This window comes from Hyalella azteca, unplaced genomic scaffold (assembly GCF_000764305.2).
Source record: "Hyalella azteca isolate HAZT.00-mixed unplaced genomic scaffold, Hazt_2.0.2 contig8367, whole genome shotgun sequence".
In the NCBI taxonomy this organism is placed as follows: Eukaryota; Metazoa; Arthropoda; class Malacostraca; order Amphipoda; family Hyalellidae; genus Hyalella; species Hyalella azteca.
In genome coordinates this window covers 37477-59522 of record NW_025938462.1, presented here as the reverse complement: position 1 = coordinate 59522, position 22046 = coordinate 37477, and the positions used below count along the sequence as shown (strand labels likewise).

Here is a 22046-nt window from a genome sequence, read left to right as displayed (position 1 = left end):
TCAGTGCAACTTGAAGTGTCGAATCGGTGCGGAAAGGTCGAATTCACGAATATCTTTTCAAATATTGGAACCAAATTTTTTTTACATTTTTACAAAATCTTTCGTTTATGGAAGTGAAAAGTTATATATAGTATTCTGCATCTGCGTGAAAAATATGTATGGTTTCCATATAATGTCGGGTTAGGAAGGTGTTCATAAAGAGTTAGATTCCTTTAAATATTCCTATTTTGTTTCATGAAACACTCAAATTCGAAAAAATAATCAGATCCATATTGCATGATAATTTAGCAACGAGTTTTACCGACAATTTTTAGATTTTAATTACATTTTTCAACAAAATTTTTCATAAAGTATATACACAAATTGTATATATATATCGGATTAAGTGCTATCAAATCGGAATAAGTAAGCACATATGTTCACAAAATAATTGATTATTCAGCTTCATATGTCCCCCCAATAAAGCTTTATTCGTCCATGTATGTACAATTTGTATAGATTTTGTCTAACTTGTGTAAATGTAAAAATAGTATGAATTTCATTTTTGCATTTTCCTATTTTATGCGCCCTAGGTTTCGGAACGTGTTTATGACCACGAGAATTTTGTGTTGCATACTTGCCGCGCGTGGTTTTCAGTCTTGTAGTAATCCGTACACGGAAGCAGTACTAGTATGTGAACCACATACCTATTGCTCTGCACGTGTTCACCTCATCACCTGTAATGTTTTAAATAATTTTCAAATTAGGTTTTAAGACTTGAGAAAAATTTGTTGAGAAATCAAATGAAATTCAGTGCAAAAATGGGAGAAACCATATCTAATGATAATTAATCTAATCTCTGGGCTCTGGCCTCTGCTGGCTAATTTGAGCTTAGTTGTAACTTGTATGAAATAGCAATTGTCTGAAAGTCGTAGAAATTATTGACTTGTGCATCTAACATGTCAATACAGTGGTACTTTAGTGCAACAAAATGCTTTGATTGCTTTCCATTGTTTAAAAATATTTATTCATTTCAAGTCTTCTTATTTGGGGACACTTAAATTTTTGACCACGTCCACTGCTTGGTAAGTATATACGGCAAGTAGTACCTAGCCAGTAGGCTTACCATTGTGATGATGGTTCTATTATACTTCTATAACTTCCATTATTTGTAATTAGGTAGCTAACATTCTGTCCAAATCCAATTGCCTGCAACATTTCTAGCTATATCAAAGTTGTGAAAGTACAAATTTATCACTTCAAGTTTGAAAATTTGTTACTTGTTAGTAGCCTAGGCCCTAGAGTCATTCATAGTGGCCAGTGGGTTAAAAATATTTTATAAAACAGTTTCTTTTTAATTCCCTCATGGCTGATCCACTGATGATTAGACAGGGTATAGACTGTGAGAGTGTGAGTTACTGTGATAAGTGTGATTTATTATTATGATCACTATTCACTATCATGACTGAGTAGGAGTAGCTAGGGTAAACGCGGTATATTCCGACACTTTAAGGACGCATCGAAAAATGAAAAACTATAAAAAAAAAACGTATGCGTTACGTAAGTTCTGTTGCCTTCACATGACTCTCAAAACACTTCACTACGCGTCAGCAACGATGAAACGTCACAAAATGTTTCGCATGGAACTAAAACAAAGCTTAATATAAAGGAAAAACTAGAGAAGTGACGGAATTACCTACGATGTCGGAATATACCGCGTTTACCCTATGGCCCGATTGGAAAAAACGGGATATCAGACGAACTAGTACGTTTGTTAATGAACTCTGCAGGATGTTTAGGCTGCTAAAATTGTCTCTAAATTCCGCAGGAAGCTTAAAATATAATTCTAACTCAACTCCATCGCGCAATCCGGGAAACGAAATCCACAGAAAGTTCCAAGCGAGAGCTATGGCAATTGGCATTTGGCAAGGCAGCCAAGCCTGCCAAGGCCAATGCGGCAATGCCTGATCATCATCGCCCTGATGATTGGCAATTTGGCACAGACTGCCAGTGCCAGACTGATCACTGATATGTGCATTCTGTTGGAACTTGGAAAGTTGGAATATGGATATGTCTGGCCTGCAATTTTTGTGCTCAAAGTCAAAAATAGTTTTCAATGGACTGGAAAGTAAATTTACAGGTCCAAATTACAATAAACAACTTGTGTTGAAATTTGAAAAATGCTGAAATTGCACATTTTTCTGTATGAGTTGCAATCTTTCAAATTCATGTAAGTTTTACTATTTGAGTTGAGTGCCACACTGAGGATGATGTATGTTTTTGGTGAATTTTCCCGCGCATTTTCACTTTTTTAAGCTATTGCTGTGCACAGTTGGCGCAATGTAATGAAAATTGATTCTCTTTGCGCACATGTTCGCGCAATCCCGGCCATCAATTCTACGTGGTTAAAAAATTAAAAATGTGACCCACAAAAAAAAACTATTATTCAAAGCCTGTCAGAGTACCCCCTCCAATTTTTTTTATTTTTTGGTTAAATAACTCCAGGTTTTGATGCATTGTAGTAGAACTCTTCTAGTTACATATGCAAATGACAAATTTTAGGGAAGTGTCATAGTTTGCAAATGGAGGGCGCCGCCCCCAAATGGGGTAACTTAGACCACCTAATGTCAGCCCTGACGGGGTAACATAGACCGGCTTGGAAGTTAATATAAAATTACCATATATAACATATTTTATGTTTGACAGCCTATTTATGTTTTTTCTTTATGTTTCAGACTCTACAGAGTATTATATATGGTAATTTTAACTTAATTTCCAAGCCAGTCAATAATACCCCATCAGGGCTGCCATTAGGTAGTCACATTTCCCTTATTATGGGGAGGTGCCCCCCATTTGCAAACTATGACACTTTCCTCAAGTTTGTCATTTGCATATGTAACTAGAAGAGTTCTACTACAATGCACCAAAACCTGGAGTTATTTGGAGTTATTTTACCAAAAAATATAATTGATTTTACCACCCGGTCTAAGTTACCCCAAGAGCTGGGGTAACTAAGACCACCACTTTTTTTGAAATTACATAAAGACTATGAGAGGCAGGAGCCAGCAATTTATGGTGAGTGAAGCTAGAGTATAGACCTGTATTTTGCATATTTCAATTCAAGTTTAATTTAGCTAGTAAAAAAATGGCATCATTTATAATAAAAAAAGTGGTCTAAGTTACCCCATTTTACGATAGCCTTAGGAACTCTTCCTGCAATGTTCAAGTTTTGTTGAAGTAAATAGTTCCTTAGTCTTCAGAAGCTTTTGTAGGCGCAAATCTATTATCTAGCATCTACCCAACAGCCTAGAAAGTGAATTTTGAATTTGAATTGTATTAGAGCAGTTAACTTGTATTTAACTTGACAATAGTACAGAAATGAATGCAATACTCTACTCATTGCAAAACTAGTTTTTAGAGAAGTACAGATGGTGATATATGGTACTTGCAGCCACAGCAAAATAAGTTATAAACAGGCATGCACTGCTGCTCCAAAACATGATGCTGTGCAAGCTAAATGTATCAAACAAAATCTTCATGTAACATCTGCACTTCACTCAATAACATATGATTGGTCTTTGATAGTGGAATAGTAATGTAGCTCTAACACAAACTGGTGGATGTGATGAGTCATTTTGGTCAGAGATTTACTGAACATGGAGTTGTCATATGGCAGCTTGGAAGTTGGAGCTTGCCCCCTATATGTTTAAACTTGCTTTTGCATTGACCCAACCTAAACAGCATCACTGTCAGTGGTATCTTCTCCTGCTAGTGAAGTGATGATAAAGAATGAAAGTATGGGTGATGGTGTACAAGATAGAAAGATGGTTCATTAAAGAGGTCATTTTGAATAAGATGGTAAGGGTAAGGTTAAGTTAGATAATTGAATAGCATTTGGAGGCTTAGACAAAGTATCTGAATGACAAAACTATCATATCATTGTCATTAGTAATGATACTGAAGGTCAGTGGTCAAACTCATTCACTGTAAGTCATGAGTGGATCTCCAATTCCTTTTGGATACAGATTTAATTTATAACTGTAGCACTCTGTCAGCACACCTGTGTCGTAATGACCCTCATTGTTTCAATTGTAATCAATATGTATTTCTTATAAGTGTCTGAGTTATTCACAGTCATAGCCACACACATATTTTTAACAGTTTTATAACTTTATGATGAGCTTATGATAATGATGATACAAACATACAGCTTGTCATGTGCCAAAGAAATTCTTGATTCTAAATTTGATCTGAATGTATCTTATTAAGTGTGTTGCCTTGTAGACATGCACTTAAAAGTTCCCCATGCTCAGGAGATAAGGAATGCCAGCCTCATACACTGCGGACGTGTCAGGCATTGCAGCTGCACTCGAGAGCAACTTCAAGCAGCAGCTGCACCGCGAGGCAGCCAGCGGAACATTAGTTCCAAGCAGCAACAACTCACAGGAAGATGCAGTCACTGATTCATGGGTGGACCAGATACTAGGCAATGAGGTGGGTTATCCTGTGACTAATGATTGAGTTGTTTGTGGTGAGTGTAGTGTGATGTGTTCACAATGTTATGATGAGGTATACTCATGTGTATATGGTGTGAGCTCAGTAGCTAGTTGGGCATCTGAGCAATGTGCTCTTATGAAGCACTGCAAAAGATAAATGTGAATACTTTTTTATTCAGTGAGTTTTTTTTTCTAATAACCAGTTATTCACATATTAAATACAATTTCCAATGTTAATGTTCAATTCCCTTATAATAATTTATTATGATGGAATTGAACATTTATTTTTTTCTCAGTTATTCACCAAGAAGATTGAGTACACGTGCCAGAAGGAACAGCAGTTCAATCGCCGCTGGTCTCTACCCAACCTCATGCATCTCAAGAAGGAAACTTGCCCCCAGAATGGGGTGCTATGCAACAACAACTACAAGAAAAATAATATACAGACTCCAGGCAAGACAAATAACAACAATATCATAAAGACTGGTGACATGAATAGAGTGTGCAAGAAGGATGATGAGCTGGAGGAGCCACGGACAGTGCTTTACAAGAAAGAGCGAGTACGCCTTGGATGGCTGCGGCCACCCACCCACCACTCCGGCCTGGCTAACCTTGGCAACACCTGTTACCTCAACTCATCCCTGCAGGTGTGTGGGGTGTTGGGTAGCCTGCTACCTTAACGCCTCCCTGAAAGTGTAAGACAGTGGATAGCCTGATACCTCAATGCATCCCTGCAAATGTGTGGGTTCCTTAATCAAAAAGACTATGGTTAAGCCTGTATAAAAGCTGATGATGCAAAGCATGATGTGGGGGGCAGGGGTTGTATGTAGAAGAGCTGTGTGGGGTGCAGGGGTTGTATGTAGAAGATCCCTGTGGTGTGGGGTGCAGGGGTTGTATGTAGAAGAGCTTGTTGCAGGGGTTGTATGTAGAAAAGCTGTGTGGTGTGGGTTGCAGGGGTTGTATGTAGAAGAGCTGTGTGGTGTGGGGTGCAAAGGTTGTGTGTTGGAACCTAAAGGGACAAAACGAACTTCTGCAGGTGCTGTTAAGGATTCAAAATTAAGCCCAATTCATTACAAGTTTAACCCTACAGGCGCTCTTCCACATCCCTGCACTGGGCAACTGGCTGGAGGAGGAGCGTGGTCAGCACCTGCAGCAGTGTCAGCAGTCTGGCATCAGCGCCTCCTTCTGCTCCCTCTGTGCTGTCATCTCCACCTACGTGCTCACACGTCAGCCCAGTCAGCAAGTCATCAAGCCCAACCTCATTGTCAGCAAGCTGAAGTGTCAGTATAGTAAATAATAATCAGCAGTTCAGGTGTTGTAACAATGTCAGGCACCTCGCCTCTCAGCAGTTCAGGTGTTGATACAATGTCAGGCACCTCGCCCCTCAGCAGTTCAGGTGTTGATACAATGTCAGGCACCTCGCCCCTCAGCAGTTCAGGTGAGGCACCTCGCCTCTCAGCAGTTCAGGTGTTGATACAATGTCAGGCAGCTCGCCTCTCAGCAGTTCAGGTGTTGATACAATGTCAGGCACCTCGCCCCTCAGCAGTTCAGGTGTTGATACAATGTCAGGCACCTCGCCCCTCAGCAGTTCAGGTGTTGATACAATGTCAGGCACCTCGCCCCTCAGCAGTTCAGGTCANCAGTCACGTTCCCCTCCCGTTTCAGTCACGTTCCCCTCCCGTTTCAGTCACGTTCCCCTCCCGTTTCAGTCACGTTCCCCTCCCGTTTCAGTCACGTTCCCCTCCCGTTTCAGTCACGTTCCCCTCCCGTTTCAGTCACGTTCCCCTCCCGTTTCAGTCACGTTCCCCTCCCGTTTCAGTCACGTTCCCCTCCCGTTTCAGTCACGTTCCCCTCCCGTTTCAGTCACGTTCCCCTCCCGTTTCAGTCACGTTCCCCTCCCGTTTCAGTCACGTTCCCCTCCCGTTTCAGTCACGTTCCCCTCCCGTTTCAGTCACGTTCCCCTCCCGTTTCAGTCACGTTCCCCTCCCGTTTCAGTCACGTTCCCCTCCCATTTCAGTCACGTTCCCCTCCCGTTTCAGTCACGTTCCCTTCCCGTTTCAGTCACGTTCCCCTCCCGTTTCAGTCACGTTTCCCTCCCATTTTAGTGACGTTTGCCTACCGTTTCAGTGACGTTCCCATCCCGTTTCAGTGACGTTCCACTCCCGTTTCAGTGACGTTCCTCTCCCGTTTCAGTGACGTTTCCCTCCCGTTCAGTGACGTTTGCCTCCCGTTTCAGTGACGTTCCTGTCCCGTTTCAGTGACGTTCCCCTCCCGTTTCAGTGACGTTCCCCTCCCGTTTCAGTGACGTTCCTATCCCGTTTCAGTGACGTTTGCCTCCCGTTTCAGTGACGTTTGCCTCCCGTTTCAGTGACGTTCCCGTCCCGTTTCAGTGACGTTCCCCTCCCGTTTCAGTGACATTCCCCTCCCGTTTCAGTGACATTCCCCTCCCGTTTCAGTGACGTTCCCCTCCCGTTTCAGTGTCGTTCCTCTTCCGTTTCAGTGACGTGCCCCTCCCGTTTCAGTGACGTTCCCCTCCCATTTCAGAGACGTTCCCATCCCGTTTCAGTGACGTTCCTCTCCCATTTCAGTGTCGTTTCCCTCCCGTTTCAGTGACGTTTGCCTCCGGTTTCAGTGACGTTCCCGTCCCGTTTCAGTGATGTTCCCCTCCCGTTTCAGTGATGTTCCCCTCCTGTTTCAGTGACGTTCCCTCCCGTTTCAGTGACGTTCCCCTCCCGTTTCAGTGACGTGCCCCTCCCGTTTCAGTGACGTTCCCCTCCCATTTCAGAAACGGTCCCCGCCCGTTTCAGTGACGTTCCTCTCCCGTTTCAGTGACGTTTCCCTCCCGTTTCAGTGACGTTTCCCTCCCGTTTCAGTGACGTTCCCCTCCCATTTCAGTGACGTTTTCCTCCCGTTTCAGTGACGTTTCTCTCCCTTTTCAGTGACGTTTCCATCCCGTTTCAGTGACGTTTCCCTCCTCAGGCACCTCGCCTCTCAGCAGTTCAGGTGTTGATACAATGTCAGGCACCTCGCCTCTCAGCAGTTCAGGTGTTGATACAATGGCAGGCACCTCGCCTCTCAGCAGTTCAGGTGTTGATACAATGTCAGGCACCTCGTCACTTAGCATTCCGTTGTCCTAGCATCGGCTTGTCGAGGTCTAGGAATAAAATTTATGGATCTTTTTTTTCAATTCAGAAATAAAATCCTTCTGTTCTGTCTTTCTCAATCCATAATTATTATGTATAAATATTGCTATTAATATGTCCTATATTTTCTGTATTTTGTCAACATAGTTAAGCGTTCTATGTATTGCAGGTATTGGCAAGACCTTCACGCTGGGCAGACAGGAGGACGCCCACGAGTTCATCAAGCTGCTGCTGGAGCACATGGAGCGCTCCTACCTCCTCTACAGGAGAGCCACCAAGCTGGACCACCTCTCCCGTCAGACCACGCCGCTCAATCAGATATTTGGAGGCTACCTCAGGCAGCAAGGTGGGTGCCTCTGCCCCTCATCCAGATATTTGAAGGATGTCCTCCGTTTCAGTGTGACGCTTCAGTCACACTTCTAACTGTGTCAGCTTATAACTGTGTCTAACTAACCATTTGCAGTGTCAGCTTCTTGTTATTTGTCCACCACGGCGTCATCCCGTTTCAGTGACGTTTCCCTCCCATTTCAGCGACGTTCTACTCCCATTTCAGTGACGTTCTACTCCCGTTTCAGCGACGTTCTACTCCCGTTCCCCTCCCGTTTCAGTGACGATCCCCTCCCGTTTCAGTCACGTTCCCCTCCCGTTTCAGTCACGTTCCCCTCCCGTTTCAGTCACGTTCCCCTCCCGTTGCAGTCACGTTCCCCTCCCGTTTCAGTCACTTGACGTTTCCCTCCCGTTTCAGTGACGTTCCCCTCCCATTTCAGTGACGTTTTCCTCCCGTTTCAGTGACGTTTCTCTCTCTTTTCAGTGACGTTTCGCTCCCGTTTCAGTGACGTTTCCCTCCCATTTCAGTGACGTTCCTCTCCCGCTTCAGTGACGTTTCCCTCCCGTTTCAGTGACGTTCCCCTCCCATTTCAGTGACGTTTTCCTCCCGGTTCAGTGACGTTTCTCTCCCTTTTCAGTGACGTTTCCATCCCGTTTCAGTGACGTTTCCCTCCAATTTCAGTGACGTTTCCCTCCCATTTCAGTGACGTTTCCCTCCCATTTCAGTGACGTTCCTCTCCCGTTTCAATGACGTTTCCCTCCCGTTTCAGTCACGTTCCCCTCTCGTTTCAGTCACGTTCTCCTCCCGTTTCAGTCACGTTCCCCTCCCGTTTCAGTCACGTTCCCCTCTCGTTTCACTTACGTTCCCCTCCCGTTTCAGTGACATGCCCGGCGTGCGGCCACGTCTCGACGACGTTCTCACATTTCCAAGACCTGGTGCTGGACATACGCTCCTCCGCCAGCCTCGACCAGGCGCTCGACCAATACTTCCGTCAGGAGACTCTCGACGCCCACAACTGCTACAGGTGCTGTTGACAGACTAGGGCATCTGTTGACAGGGGCTAGGGCATCTGTTGACAGGGGCTAGGGCACCTGCTGACAGGGGCTGTTGCACCTGTTGACAGGGGCTGGCTGTGGGTTCGAGCCTCGGGAAGCTCAGCTCATTTCTGGTGTCGCTAGTGAGCGGTGCTTGCTCATCGTCGAGGGTGATGCTAGCAGCGTGGCCTAGGGCTGGTATCCCTAAATCCCTAGAACTCTAGCAGGCTGCAATTCTAGGATAGTGCATAAAGTTACTTTACTATTTGGAGGGAGACATGTCCCTTTCCTGCTGTGATTTGTTGAGATGTCTTCCTCTCCAGAGTGTGATTGGTTATGTGATGGCCTTTTCAATATACGCCATGTGTCTTTGGTCAATTAAAACCCCGCTAGAATTCTAAAATGAACTCTGGGTACCTGTTACCTGGAGGATCTTAAGGGTTTTATTTGCCTTTATTCCAACAACCGCCACAATAATTTGGGTACCTGTTACCTGGAGGATCTTAAGGTTTTTATTTGCCTTTATTGCAACGACCGCCACAATAATTTCTATGCTCTATTGTCACAGGTGTGAGCGCTGCAAGAAGAAAGTCCCTGCCACCAAGGGCTCGCTGATAGAGCGCCCGCCCAACGTGCTGCTGCTGCAGCTGAAGAGGTGGGGGTGAAGGGGGTTCTGGACTAAGGCGCTGGGCGGGGACTCTGGTGGCTTGACAGGGAGCTGGGGCGTTCTGGAAATTTGGGGTGGGGTTTGAGGGGTTCTGGGGGGGGGGCTGCTCGAGTGTGAGTTGAGGGTTTGAGTGGGAACTACGCTTGGGTGGGCGCTGGGATGAACTTTGGCTTATAATGGGAAGAACTGGGGGAGCTTAACGTTCTGCTGGCACCGTTCGGCTTAACGTTCTGCTTCAATTAGGTGGTGATCTTAGGGACTAATGTCTCGGCGGGTGTGTGGCTGTGAGGGCGTGGCACCTGATAGATGTAACTCTCTAATGATCTAGTTCATTACCTCCATAACCTCTTACCCTCATGCCCCTCACCACCCTTCATTGCCCCCCTCACCACCCTTCATTGCCTCCTCACCACCCTTCATTCCCCCCCTCTCCCCCTCACCACCCTTCATTGCCCCCTCACCACCCTTTACCACCCCTCACCACAGGTTCACGTTCAACGGCTGCAAGATCGGCAAGCACATCAACATAGACCGCGTAGTGGACCTGACGCGTTTCCTGACGCGACGGGGGGGCGGCGCCCCTGGGGCGTTGAGGTACCGCCTGGTGTCGATGGTGGTGCACTTGGGAGGGTCGCAGCACGGGGGGCACTACATCGCCTGTGCTGAAGGAGGCGCCGGACACATGCTCGAGTTCGACGACTGCTCAGTCAGTGGCTGCTCACATTCTCTTACTTTGTTTCCTGAGGCTTTTTTTTCCTACTTCGAACGTTATTTTATTGTCAGTTATTTCTCCTTGTTTTCTGTCTGGTGAAGCTAATACCTCTTCCTTGTGGAGTTAATTAGCTTTGTTTCATTTACTTTAGCAATTATTCCCTCTTATTCTCTTCTTGTGAAGTTACCTAACTTTGTTACATTTACTTCAGCAGGTATTCCCTGTTGTTCACTTTAATTTTTCAGCCACTCTTCCCCATTTCCAGCTTGGCAGTTGTAGCCGACTTGTGCTCGTTGTAGCCGATCCTGAATGACAGCGTTTGACAAGTTGGTTGTTGTTCTACGTAGAACTTTTCCCACACTCTCAAAACTTATTTAGGTATATACATATTGTGACCTAAGTACACATAACAAACTAAGTACAAGTAGTGACCTTGTTTCATGTAGGGGACTAATTACTCGTAGCTGCCTTAGCAAATACGGTGGCCTACATAGTCTTATAGGCGAATTTCCATCAGAGTGCCGTCAAACTCTTCACTATTTTTGACACCTATTTTAAAGGCCCCAGGACACGAGAAAAATCCACTTTTATCTGGCCTTCAATAAATAGCTACCCATTGTAAGTGTTATTAACATGACAGATCCTCTGACTTGTTCTACATTCATTCATGACACATAACAATATTAAATAAATAAAAAGACCTCAACAGACATCTTCATTCCAAAGTCCATATTATGATTTATGCAATGTCACCTAAAGTGCTGATTACCTTTTTTGTCTTTCATATCGAATCTGTATTTGAGGAATCTTCTTCACATAGGTTAGAAGTGTCAATTTTATTATAGTCATGTATCAACTCTATGTTTAGCATCAGTATCAATACTACTGTTGCTTTAATCTACTTTTACTGTAGTACTCTCTCCGAGTGAATATCAGGAAAAAGCACATTGGTCTTAAAAACCCGTACTTTTTCAGAGAGATTCACATGTACAATGCTGATTGCTGGCGAATCAAATCCCTCCAGTTGGTTTATAGGCACCGTGTTGACCACAAATATCCCTCTTCCCCAGGTCCGTTCTGTGGGGCTACAGTCGGTGCTGCTCCGCAACCCCTACATCCTCTTCTACGAGCTCATCAAGCAGCCTCAACAACCCCAGTCTTCTCCAGTGGGCAGCAAGGACGTCGTGCGTCCCTGCAACAACGCCACTCTAACCAGGCCCATCGTCCTCACCAGGCAGGTGGCCCCAGAGCCTTTTTAGAGCCCCAACATGCTGGTCCAGGCCAGGGTTGGCGATTTTTTTGATTTTTTTAAAAAAATCAAAAAAATCAAAAATCAATGATTTTTTTGATTTTTTCATGATTTTTTTGATTTATTTGATTTTTTTGATTTTTTCAGCTTTTTTGTATTTTTTGAGGTGTTATTTTTTATGTTGCAATTATAAGTCTATTCATTAGCTTTGTCAAGTTTGTATGGAGCAAGGTAATGAGCTAAATATTGACCATTTAACTGGCTTCAATATGCAAAAACACTTCAGGAATGCAGATCTTCTAAACATTGAACAGTCACATAACAGATAGGTAGCTGATAGCTCAGTGCACAGCACTATCAATAGATCCACTAGTTTTATGTCCTATAAATCTACCAGACTCTACCCTCTATACACACCGACTAGTAGTGACTGTAGCTGATAGCACAGTGCACAGCACTATCAATAGATCCACTAGTTTTATGTCCTATAAATCTACCAGACTCTACCCTCTATACACACCGACTAGTAGTGACTGAGTGACTGACTGCACTATTCCCATTTAATTCAGACAAATAAACCAATACTAAAAATAAACTGAACGATGACCAAACAAACCTCATACGACTTGAAACGAGACTTAAGTTATGAGAAAAGCTAACACTGTTTGAAATAAACATGTGCACAATTCAAATATTTTATATCCATTCACTGCATTTAATTATTTTATATATCGTCTTATAATTGTAATTGTTTCTAGTTTTAAATTCACACATTTAACGATTGAAATTAAATATTTCAATTAGAATACTCGTATTAGGGTGGAAAATCTTTCTATTTGCCTAAAAGTTCAATACAATCTCAACCTCTCAATGTACAGGGTGGAGCAGAACCGATTGAGTAGTTTTGAGGTAAAATAAAAGAGTAATGGAAGTACATAAAGAAGAAAGTTTATTTTCCTAGAGGTTAGCATAACATACCATTTAGAATACTTATGTTTCGAAAACAATATCTGGAAGATGGGGGCTGTTAGCTGCAACACACTGTTGGGAGTCGTTCTCAGAGGAGGGAGTAACCTTAAGGGGAGCGTCTACCCTAAAATTGAAAATTTTTACTTTTTCGGTTTTTATACTAATTTTAAAGCTGACATTCTGCCCTATCCAACGGTACCACTGCCATCTCTCTACGTTGATCTATGATTTCACGACATTTCATGAAAGGGGGGCGGGTGGGGGAGTTCTTTAAGTAATTAGATAGGAACTAATTAGCTGCTGAGCTCTTTAAATATAGTGTCCACTTGAGTTGTGCTGCAGTTACGTGTTTAGTCTCATCTTAAAGCTGACATTCTGGCCTATCCAATGGTACCACTACCATCTCTGTACGTCGATTTTCACGTACACGACACTTCATGAAAGGGGGGCGGGGGGAGGAGTTCTTTCAGTTATTAGATACGAGATAATTAGCTGTCCACCACTACAAATATAGTGTTTTTGTGAGGTCTGACTCAGTGTGCCTCCGGGCTTTGTAGTTAGAGATGCGCATGTAGTTGCTCCCATCATCCTTGAGTGGAATCAAGCTCCAGAAACGTTTAGTTTGGAATCTATGCTACATTGAGCGCATATTGTGGCGCGCGCGGGACTTTGTCGCGCTCTCCTCAACATTCACACTTATTGTCACGGAAAACCTATCTCCTAGAGTTTTGAAGCTACAACAATGAGACATATACCATTCGATTTGCAATTGAAATATCTAGAGATTCGTCGTAGCTTTTTTTAAATTTCATTATAGTTTCGAAAATATTTTGAAAAAAGGGAAGGGAAATTGGGGAAAATCGAAAAATTTTTGAAAATTTTGGGAAAAATGCTCCCACATCCACAAAAATTCGAAATTCGAAAAAAGCTACGACGAATCGATAGATATGGTCCTTACGCATCGAATGATATGCGTCTCGATGTTGTAGCTTGAAAATTCTAGGAGGAGATAGATTTCTACAGTACCCCCTTTTTTGGCCGTTTTCTAAGAATTTCACGTTTTCTTTNTTATGAACCCTCCTTAGTGCCCCAACATGCTGGTCCAGGCAATTATGAACCCTCCTTAGTGCCCCAACATGCTGGTCCAGGCAATTATGAACCCTCCTTAGTGCCCCAACATGCTGGTCCAGGCAATTATGAACCCTCCTTAGTGCCCCAACATGCTGGTCCAGGCAATTATGAACCCTCCTTAGTGCCCCAACATGCTGGTCCAGGCAATTATGAACCCTCCTTAGTGCCCCAACGTGCTGGTCCAGGCAATTATGAACCCTCCTTAGTGCCCCAACATGCTGGTCCAGGCAATTATGAACCCTCCTTAGTGCCCCAACATGCTGGTCCAGGCAATTATGAACCCTCCTTAGTGCCCCAACATGCTGGTCCATGTCATTCATGGTCTACTTAATGTTCCATCGTGATTGTTTAGGCCGTTCGTGAAGCCTGGTTTGAGTCCAATATGTTCTACATTGAAATCATGTTGTTGTGCACCTTAGTTATGATGAAATTGACAAAATATTGCGTTAATGACGTCTTAGTCCCTATCGTGTTTTTATGTGCCACTTGTTTATTGAATTTTGTATTTTCAGCAAAATTAATTGTAAAAAGTCATCACCATTGAGCAACGGAACCAACGACTTGGGTGAAGTCGTGCCAAGAACTCCTACCTCACCTGCTGCAGCTTCTGTAGCAGTCTTACCTCCTCCCAAACAAAGGTCGGTTCATTGCAGCAATGAACTTAATTTACAATTGTGTCTAATGGCGAGTGTTGGTGCATCAGTCCAATATCAGGTCACTCATTAATGTGCATTGTCTTGCTGACGGCAAAGATCTGAGAGTGTATGGTTTGTATCAGGCTTTTTTGCCCTGTTCTGAAACGCGAGTGGTTCTGTCATTGAGTGGTGAGAGCGCCATTCACTGATGGCCTCTGCAATGCTGCCCTTCAATGAGTGGTGCTTTCACCGCCTGTGAGTGGTGCTGTCACCGCCTGTGAGTGGTGCTGTCACCGCCTGTGAGTGGTGCTGTCACCGCCGGTGAGTGGTGCTGTCACAGCTGGTGAGTGGTGCTGTCACCGTCTGTGAGTGGTGCTGTCACCGCCTGTGAGTGGTGCTGTCACCGCCGGTGAGTGGTGCTGTCACAGCTGGTGAGTGGTGCTGTCACCGTCTGTGAGTGGTGCTGTCATGTGTAACGTTTGCTGTCATGTGTGACGTCTGCTGTCATGTGTGACGTCTGCTGTCACGTATGACGTTTTCTGTTATATGTAACGTTTTCTGTTCTTTCAGAGAGCGCATCACATTTGACATGAAGGCAGCTCCCCTCGCCCGAAACAAAATGATCGTAAGAACCAACGTCCCGCTGCTCAACCCCAAACTCCTTTCCTCCAGTTCTGCGACCTCCTCATCCCCGACCTCGTCTACTCATTCTCTTTCTTTAGCAGTTTCTAATACTTCTACGTCCCTCATCTCCTCCACCACTCCTTCCACCACCAACTCCTCCTCAACTCCTTCCACCTCCTCCGTTTATTCAGCTTCCGCTTCCTCCGCTCTTCTCGCATCCTCCTCTTGTGTTCCTTCCATCTCCACCCACACTCCTTCCACTTCCTCCTCTTCCACCCCTTCCACCTCCACCTCCTCCAAGACATTCAGCCCTCCAGTCAAGAGCTGCAACTCCGTGAGCAAGCTTAACTCCATAGGTTATTTACTGTCTACTCAAAAGAAAGTTCTGACTTCAATAAAAGCCGTCGATGCAGTAGAGAACAAAAGCCTGGTTCCCTATGTCGATGATTCGGATGCTTCTGAGAATGATGATGTAAGCATTGATGATAAATGCCAAGTTTCAAGTTCAGAAAAATCTCAACCTGCACCGAGTGCTGATGTTTCAAGGCTTCCCTCTAAAGATGATAAAACTCCCAAGCTAACTTGTACTAAACAGAAGAACTCTCAGGTATCCTCCTCCAGTTCTGCCACTCCTGTGAAGATGAACCAAACGTTGTGCAAGAATCAGTTATTAATTAGAAAGAAAATCCAGAGTAATTTCACTGAACCATATCCTGAAACTCAGACTCAGGTTTCATTGCCCATGAATGGCAAGGTCAAGTCAAAGACCAAAGCAGAAGTGGTGAGCTCAAGCAACAAGACTAGCGATGGTTGGGTCGTGTCAGACTCCAGCGACGACGGCAGTAACGCTTCCAACTCCTCAACCTGTTCAGGGAGCACTAACTTCACAGTCACTGAAAACCGCCCTACAAACGTCGCCAAGAAGATCGTAGAGTCGGCGGACTGCAATGGCTGGAAGGTTACTAAAAGAAAAGAGATTAATGATAAAGATGTTAATCAAACTACACAGCCTGATAAAAACGGCAAGGCGTCCAAGGGCCTCATGTCTTATATTTCGTGCATCTCAGGTACTGAGGACTCCCCCTTGAATGCCTCTGAAAACAGAGGGTCTGCAACTGCGACCAAAAAACCTCATGCTTTCTCAAACATTCTAAAAAATTCTCTTTGTAATGGAACAAGTACACAGTCTCCCGCCAACACTTCAGTGAAATTGAAATTAAATGGCTCCAAAAAGCTTATTCATTGTAACGGCACAAGCGGGTCTTCTCTTTCTGAAGAAGGCGCTGCGCCTTCTATGTCTAATGGTGGTGGTATTTTGGCCTCAATTAATGGAGATTCTACTGCTACCAGTAATGGCACCAGTATTCCTGCTATCAGAAATGGTGTCAGTTCTTCCACTAATGGCGCTGATGGGTCATCACCCTCCTCCCATAGTATAGACAAAAGAAAAAGCGGCGATGTTAGCACGAGAAACGAAACGGCGGCCTGCGTTCACCAGGACGCCCCTGCCAAGACCAAGCTTGCCTGGGACCGCCACGTGAAAGGCGACCTCGCCTACACCCTGACGAGCCACAGAAACAAACACGACACACAAGACGACAAGAGCGACGTGCAAAGCAGCAAACACAAGGCAGCACTGCAGGTCGTGTGGCATCCCGAAGGAGATGAGGGCGAGCGCGCTCTGCATGCGCTTAAGTCGTCCTCCTCCTATGTCTTTGGCGCTAAGGGTGAGTCTTGACTACGTGTAGGTGGGTCTCGACTGCTGATAAGTGGGCCTTGGCAGCGGTTAGGTGGGCCTTGGCTGCGAGTAGGTGGGTTATGAGCTTTTTTAGGAGCTCACTGCTGCGTGTAGGTCTTAGGTTTCTGAAGCCTTATGTCGCTTGCAGGGAAGTCATTGCTTTCATTATTTTAAGTTACTGAGGCACGGGTGTTGGGTTACTGTGGCACGGTTGTAGGAGTTACAGTAAGCACAGCAGTAAGACTTCATTATTTAATGCCTGTGCAGTGAGCACCTGGGACGGTGGGGACAGCGAGCTGGACGTACAGAAGAGCCGCGACGTGGCGGCGGCACTGAGGAGGACGGAGCATGAGCGCTACAACGACCAGCTCGACGAGGAGCGGGTGAGTGCGGGGCAAACGGCGCGTGTGGTGGCAGGAGGAGTGAGGCGGGGCAAACGGCGCGTGTGGTGGCAGGAGGGGTGAGTGTGGGGCAAACGGCGCGTGTGGTGGCAGGAGGAGTGAGTGCGGGGCAAACGGCCGGCGCGTGTGGTGGCAGGAGGGGTGAGTGTGGGGCAAACGGCGCGTGTGGTGGCAGGAGCAGTGAGTGCGGGGCAAACGGCCGGCGCGTGTGGTGGCAGGAGGGGTGAGTGTAGGGCAAACGGCGCGTGTGGTGGCAGGAGGGGTGAGTGCGGGGCAAACGGCGCTTCTAATGGAAGAATTGTGCCCCCATGAAACGCTGTTCTATTGGAGTGTTGCTCTTCATTTCCCGCTTTTTGGGGTATTGCAGTGTTTGCAAAAATTCATGTTAAAGCTCTCACTCGGGTAAGGTCTTTATCGAGCCGATAACAACCTAAACAAGTTATCATTTTATAAGTTGCTGCAACAATGCAAAACATGAAACACAATATAGCCACACTTTTTCATACTAAGTTGTTTATTTGTTGTGCAGCAGCGAAAGCGCAAGACGCCCTTCGACCTGGAGGCGACGCAGCACAAGAAGCGGCGTTTCGACACCTACGTCCGCCACTCCGCCGTCAGTGACGGCGGCGGCGGCGGTGGGAATCCCAATCTCATACGGTTGGGTGGCGGGGCTAATGGTAATGGCTGGAACGCTGGGTACGGTGGCGACAAAAAACGCTTCAATGGCGGATTTCATTACGGCCATGGCGGCGGCGAGTACCGGGGCTCCGGTAGACGTGGTTTTGACGGTCACCGCAGAGGCGGCGGTCGACCGTGGCGGGGTGGCGGTGGCAAGAGGTGGGGTGGTGGGCCTTTCAACCTCAGGCGGTGAGGCGCTTATAAGCTCAGCGTCAGGAGCTGAGAGCGATTTATTTATTTGCTGACGACATTTGTTACGAGAGGATGACAGTCGTCTGTGTCTTGCTGTGTGAGGCTCACTGTTGCTGTGTGAGGCTCACTGTCTTGCTGTGTGAAGACCGTGTGAGGCTCACTGTTGCTGTGTGAGGCTCACTGTCTTGCTGTGTGAGGCTCACTGTCTTACTGTGTGAGGCTCTCTGTCTTGCTGTGTGAGGGCCGCGTGAGGCTCACTGTCTCGCTGTGTGAGGGCCGTGTGAGGCTCACTGTCTCGCTGTGTGAGGGCCGTGTGAGGCTCACTGTCTCGCTGTGTGAGGGCCGTATGAGGCTCACTGTCTCGCTGTGTGAGGCTCACAGTCTCGCTTTGTGAGGGCCGTGTGAGGCTCACTGTCTTGCTGTGTGAGGCTCAATGTCTTGCTGTGTGAGGGCCGTGTGAGGCTCACCGTCTCGCAGTGTGAGGGCCGTTTGATGCTCACTGTCTCCCTGTGTGAGGCTCACTGTCTCGCTGTGTGAGGCTCACTGTCTTGCTGTGTGAGGGCCGTGTGAGGCTCACTGTCTTGCTGTGTGAGGACCGTGTGAGGCTCACTGTATTACTCTATCGCTCTTCTGCGATTATGATTGCATTTATAGCGAGTGTTTGTAGACGCGTATCATCTCTTTCTATTAACTCAAATTAATTTAATGTTCAGTTTTTTATTCTTTGCTTCATTGTTGACGTTTTGCCCCACGTGTGATACATTTGTACAGTTCACTTCACCTCCCTGGTGCTACTTTGTACATAGCTGCAATTATGTTCGTACGGATAAACAGACATTTAAATGGAGGGTAACTATGTTTACTATGTAGAAAAACATCTTGTGCCCTGACACTAGTGTATACACTCGGCTATGTAGGTACTGTGTACACTGTACAGGCCTCTTATTTCAGGGTAACGATGTAGGCACGAGTGTTACTTCAGGTCACGTGTGTTATTTATTCTAGGCGTCATCGTCGTTACCAGTTGTTACCGTTATCATGTCACTTTTTAATAGCTTCAGTTTCTACGGATAACTTTGTAAATCAACTTTGGCGGAAACTTCTAAGAAGTATTGCAGTTTGTTGCCATTGAATCGTTTGGTTGTATAGTTCATATTGATTACTTTGAAGCGAGTGTCCACTCATGAGGTGATAGTATCAGCAAGTGTGCGCTGTGCGCGTTGAAAGAGTTTCTGTGAAGCCGGTGCGCATAATGACTGTACAATACAGTGTGTTCAGTGCCACCAGGCTGTACAATGTGACATGGCTTTACAGTCACTGTACAGCGCCAGAGGTTGTATAGTCACGGTACACTGGAAAAAGGCAAACTATATTTTGTACACCCAATGCCTGCTCGAATAAACGTGCATTGTAACTTTTGTTTCTTTGTGATCGTCCTTATATAGGCGCAGGTTGCGTGTAATCCAAGTTGGATATATCGTCTCAGCGGCGTGTCACACTTGACGGCTCGCATCCAAACAACGTACGGTATTGCATCTAATAACTTTACCTTACCCAATCATACTCAACAAATATATGGTAATAAATCCCTACAAATCGTAACGTCTGACCAGTTTTAACTGACAAGCGGCGAGTACGGAATGCGACCTTTGTTATCGACGGTCCATGCCAGAATATTGTAATGTAGACTATCCTTCATCGGGTTCGTTTTCTTCTCGCGGATACTTCAAACGTTAATGAACGCGAACAATTTACCTAACATAACATAGCGATGTCGACACTGAAGAGTGGGCCAGTTGTGGCCTGTCGCCGATTCTTGCACTTATCGTTCACGGAAGATCCAAAAGCATGTCCATTGACCGGTCCGGTATTTTTCAAGACTGTCGATAGTTTGAAATAGCTACTAGACTTCCACCGGGATATGGTGCTAGGCATTTCAAGTCTGAACATATATTCTTTCATAGCTTTAGTCTGTTCTTGAACGCGCTTATACTCGGAGCGTCAATAATGTAATCGGGGAGGCTGTTCCACATGTCAGTGACTCGGAGAGAAGAAATGTTGTCGCGTGGACGAGTTGCAACGCAGTTTTTTTACTTTACTGTCGTGGCCCCTGGTGTTGGTTCTTGTTTCAAATTATTGTAATCCTTCTTGGACCTTGTACAAACTATGAATATACTTCAATGAGGTTCCCACGCAGACTTTGAGAACAGAGGCTTGGAAGCTTCGTAATCTTTACTCTTTTTTCATAGGACCTGCCCTTCAAGCCTGAAATTATCCTTTTTGCACGTCTTTGAGCGCTATTAAATTTTTTTCCTTTTCAAGTCTCGGTGACCACTCGGCGTTTCCAAACTCTAGGTTCGGGAGCACGACAGCAACTAACAACCGTTTCATCGCTTCTGCATCTAGGAACTCGTACGAGCGTCTGATCAGACCAAGAAGTTTGTTGGATTTATTAACATGCGTTTCAACATGCTTAGAAAATTTCAGCTACTTATCGACATAAACTCCGAGATCTTTTCCCATACTAGAATTTTCAATCATTGCTCTCTCGTTGCAACCATGTCTTCTCATACTGTAATCTTGCTGTTCATTTTTCTTCCCGAGGTGAAGTACTTTACAGTTTACACTTGTCTGCATTAAAACGCAGCTTCCACCTATCAGCCCAGTTAACCAAACTGTCGAGATCATCTTGTAATTGCGCTTTATTTATCGCATCCTTCCCTGTATTATAAACTTTTGTGTCGTCGGCATACATTGAGCACACGCTGGACACTACTTCTGGTAGATCATTTATAAAAGTAACGAACAAAATAGGCCCCAGGACGCTTCCTTGTGGCACGCCACTGCGCACTGAATCCCAGTCTGATCACGGTTCCGTTAATACTGACACGTTGTCGTCTTCACTCGTCTATCGCTGATCCATTGGAGTACGTTTCCCTCAATTCCCAAAGACTTCACTTTACGTAACAGCCGCTCATGCGGAACACTGTCAAATGCTTTGGCAAAATCGAGGTACAATGCATCCACTGGCTCCCTTTCGTCCAACAGGCGAGTCCAATCGTTCAACGTAGATAATAAGTTAGTGGTGCACGATCTACCGGCAATAAAACCATGTTGACAATCTGATAGATGGCGAACAGTCAAGTAATCAATAATCCTATATCTCACAAGTCACAACAGAGTCAATTATCTTACAAACAACACTTGTCAGACTGAAAGTGGAACGTGGAATTCGACGATAAGTTTTCACACTTCTCTTTTTATGTGAGCAGATGAAGTTGTGAGAATGGGTACAGGGGTAAGTCCTCCGACCAGAAGACCGGCGTGCGGCTTCGGCAGTGACTAAGTGTTACTACGAACAGCCTATAATGTTACATACTAATGAAGCCTTCAGCCTCCAGTGGTGAGGCTGAGTGGCACCACTTATCGACGCCCATCCCATGCTTAATTCAACCATGGCCCATGGCCCATCCTACGAATGTATTTCAGAATATAAAAGTTATTCCTTTGATAAAGTCGTTTTCTTAAGTAGACTCGTTCAAGAAAAAAAGTTTTATGGTTAACAATTTTATTTATTGACCTATCCGTGTACTTTGCGAGAATATAATCGCTGACCTAAGGTTTACTCTGCCTGCAATCTCGCTCCACAATGTCATTTAATTGCATCAATTTTGACATTTACTACCAATTGTTTCATTAACTTGGTGGTTGGTACTTAAGGCTAGGTATTTTTTTGGTTAACTTTGGTTTCAACCCATCATTTACGGACAAAAATGCTGGGCCTCTACGTCGGTTAGGTTGGGCGCTATAAATAATAATAATAATAGCGGTTTCAGCGCGTCATAGGCAGTAGCCCTCTCCCCGATTCTTAACATATAGAACATTCTCAGTTTGTTCCGGCCTAGAACATGCAACTCAGCTCCAATTTTGCTGTGCTTAAATGCCCGGCCACCACACTGATTTGACCATAACGCTGTCGCAGATAGCTGGTATCGAACCCACAACTTACTGCACCAATCCTGTTACTCTGAAATGTAGTTACTGGGCGACCCTTTCTTAAAATATAGTCA

The 22046-nt window shown here is 45.2% G+C and overlaps 1 protein-coding gene across 2 annotated transcripts; it reads left to right on the top strand.

Moving 5' to 3' along the window:
- The first annotated feature begins 583 nt into the window (after positions 1-583).
- Positions 584-19390, top strand: LOC108674736 (ubiquitin carboxyl-terminal hydrolase 36). 2 transcript variants are annotated; one of them, XM_018162706.2, is made up of 13 exons: positions 584-1064; positions 4293-4473; positions 4772-5122; positions 5566-5755; positions 7788-7964; positions 8826-8970; positions 9549-9635; positions 10134-10353; positions 11430-11593; positions 14221-14346; positions 14914-16694; positions 16973-17088; positions 17636-19390. In XM_018162706.2, the coding sequence occupies exons 2-13, from the start codon at positions 4303-4305 to the stop codon at positions 17975-17977; spliced, it is 3870 nt and encodes a 1289-aa protein (XP_018018195.1). In that variant the 5' UTR covers positions 584-1064; positions 4293-4302; the 3' UTR covers positions 17978-19390. The 2 variants fall into 2 exon arrangements, with proteins under 2 accessions (XP_018018195.1, XP_018018204.1); XM_018162715.2 differs by lacking the exon at positions 584-1064 and having other exon boundaries at positions 3125-4473.
- Positions 19391-22046: the final 2656 nt, after the last annotated feature.

Excerpts from the sequence above, each read along its gene's own strand:
- LOC108674736 (XM_018162706.2), top strand. The coding sequence starts at position 4,303 with ATGCCAGCCTCATACACTGCGGACGTGTCAGGCATTGCAGCTGCACTC. Across the intron at positions 10,354-11,429 it reads TCGAGTTCGACGACTGCTCA|GTCCGTTCTGTGGGGCTACA; the intron begins GTCAGTGGCTGC and ends CCTCTTCCCCAG. Across the intron at positions 17,089-17,635 it reads ACCAGCTCGACGAGGAGCGG|CAGCGAAAGCGCAAGACGCC; the intron begins GTGAGTGCGGGG and ends TTTGTTGTGCAG.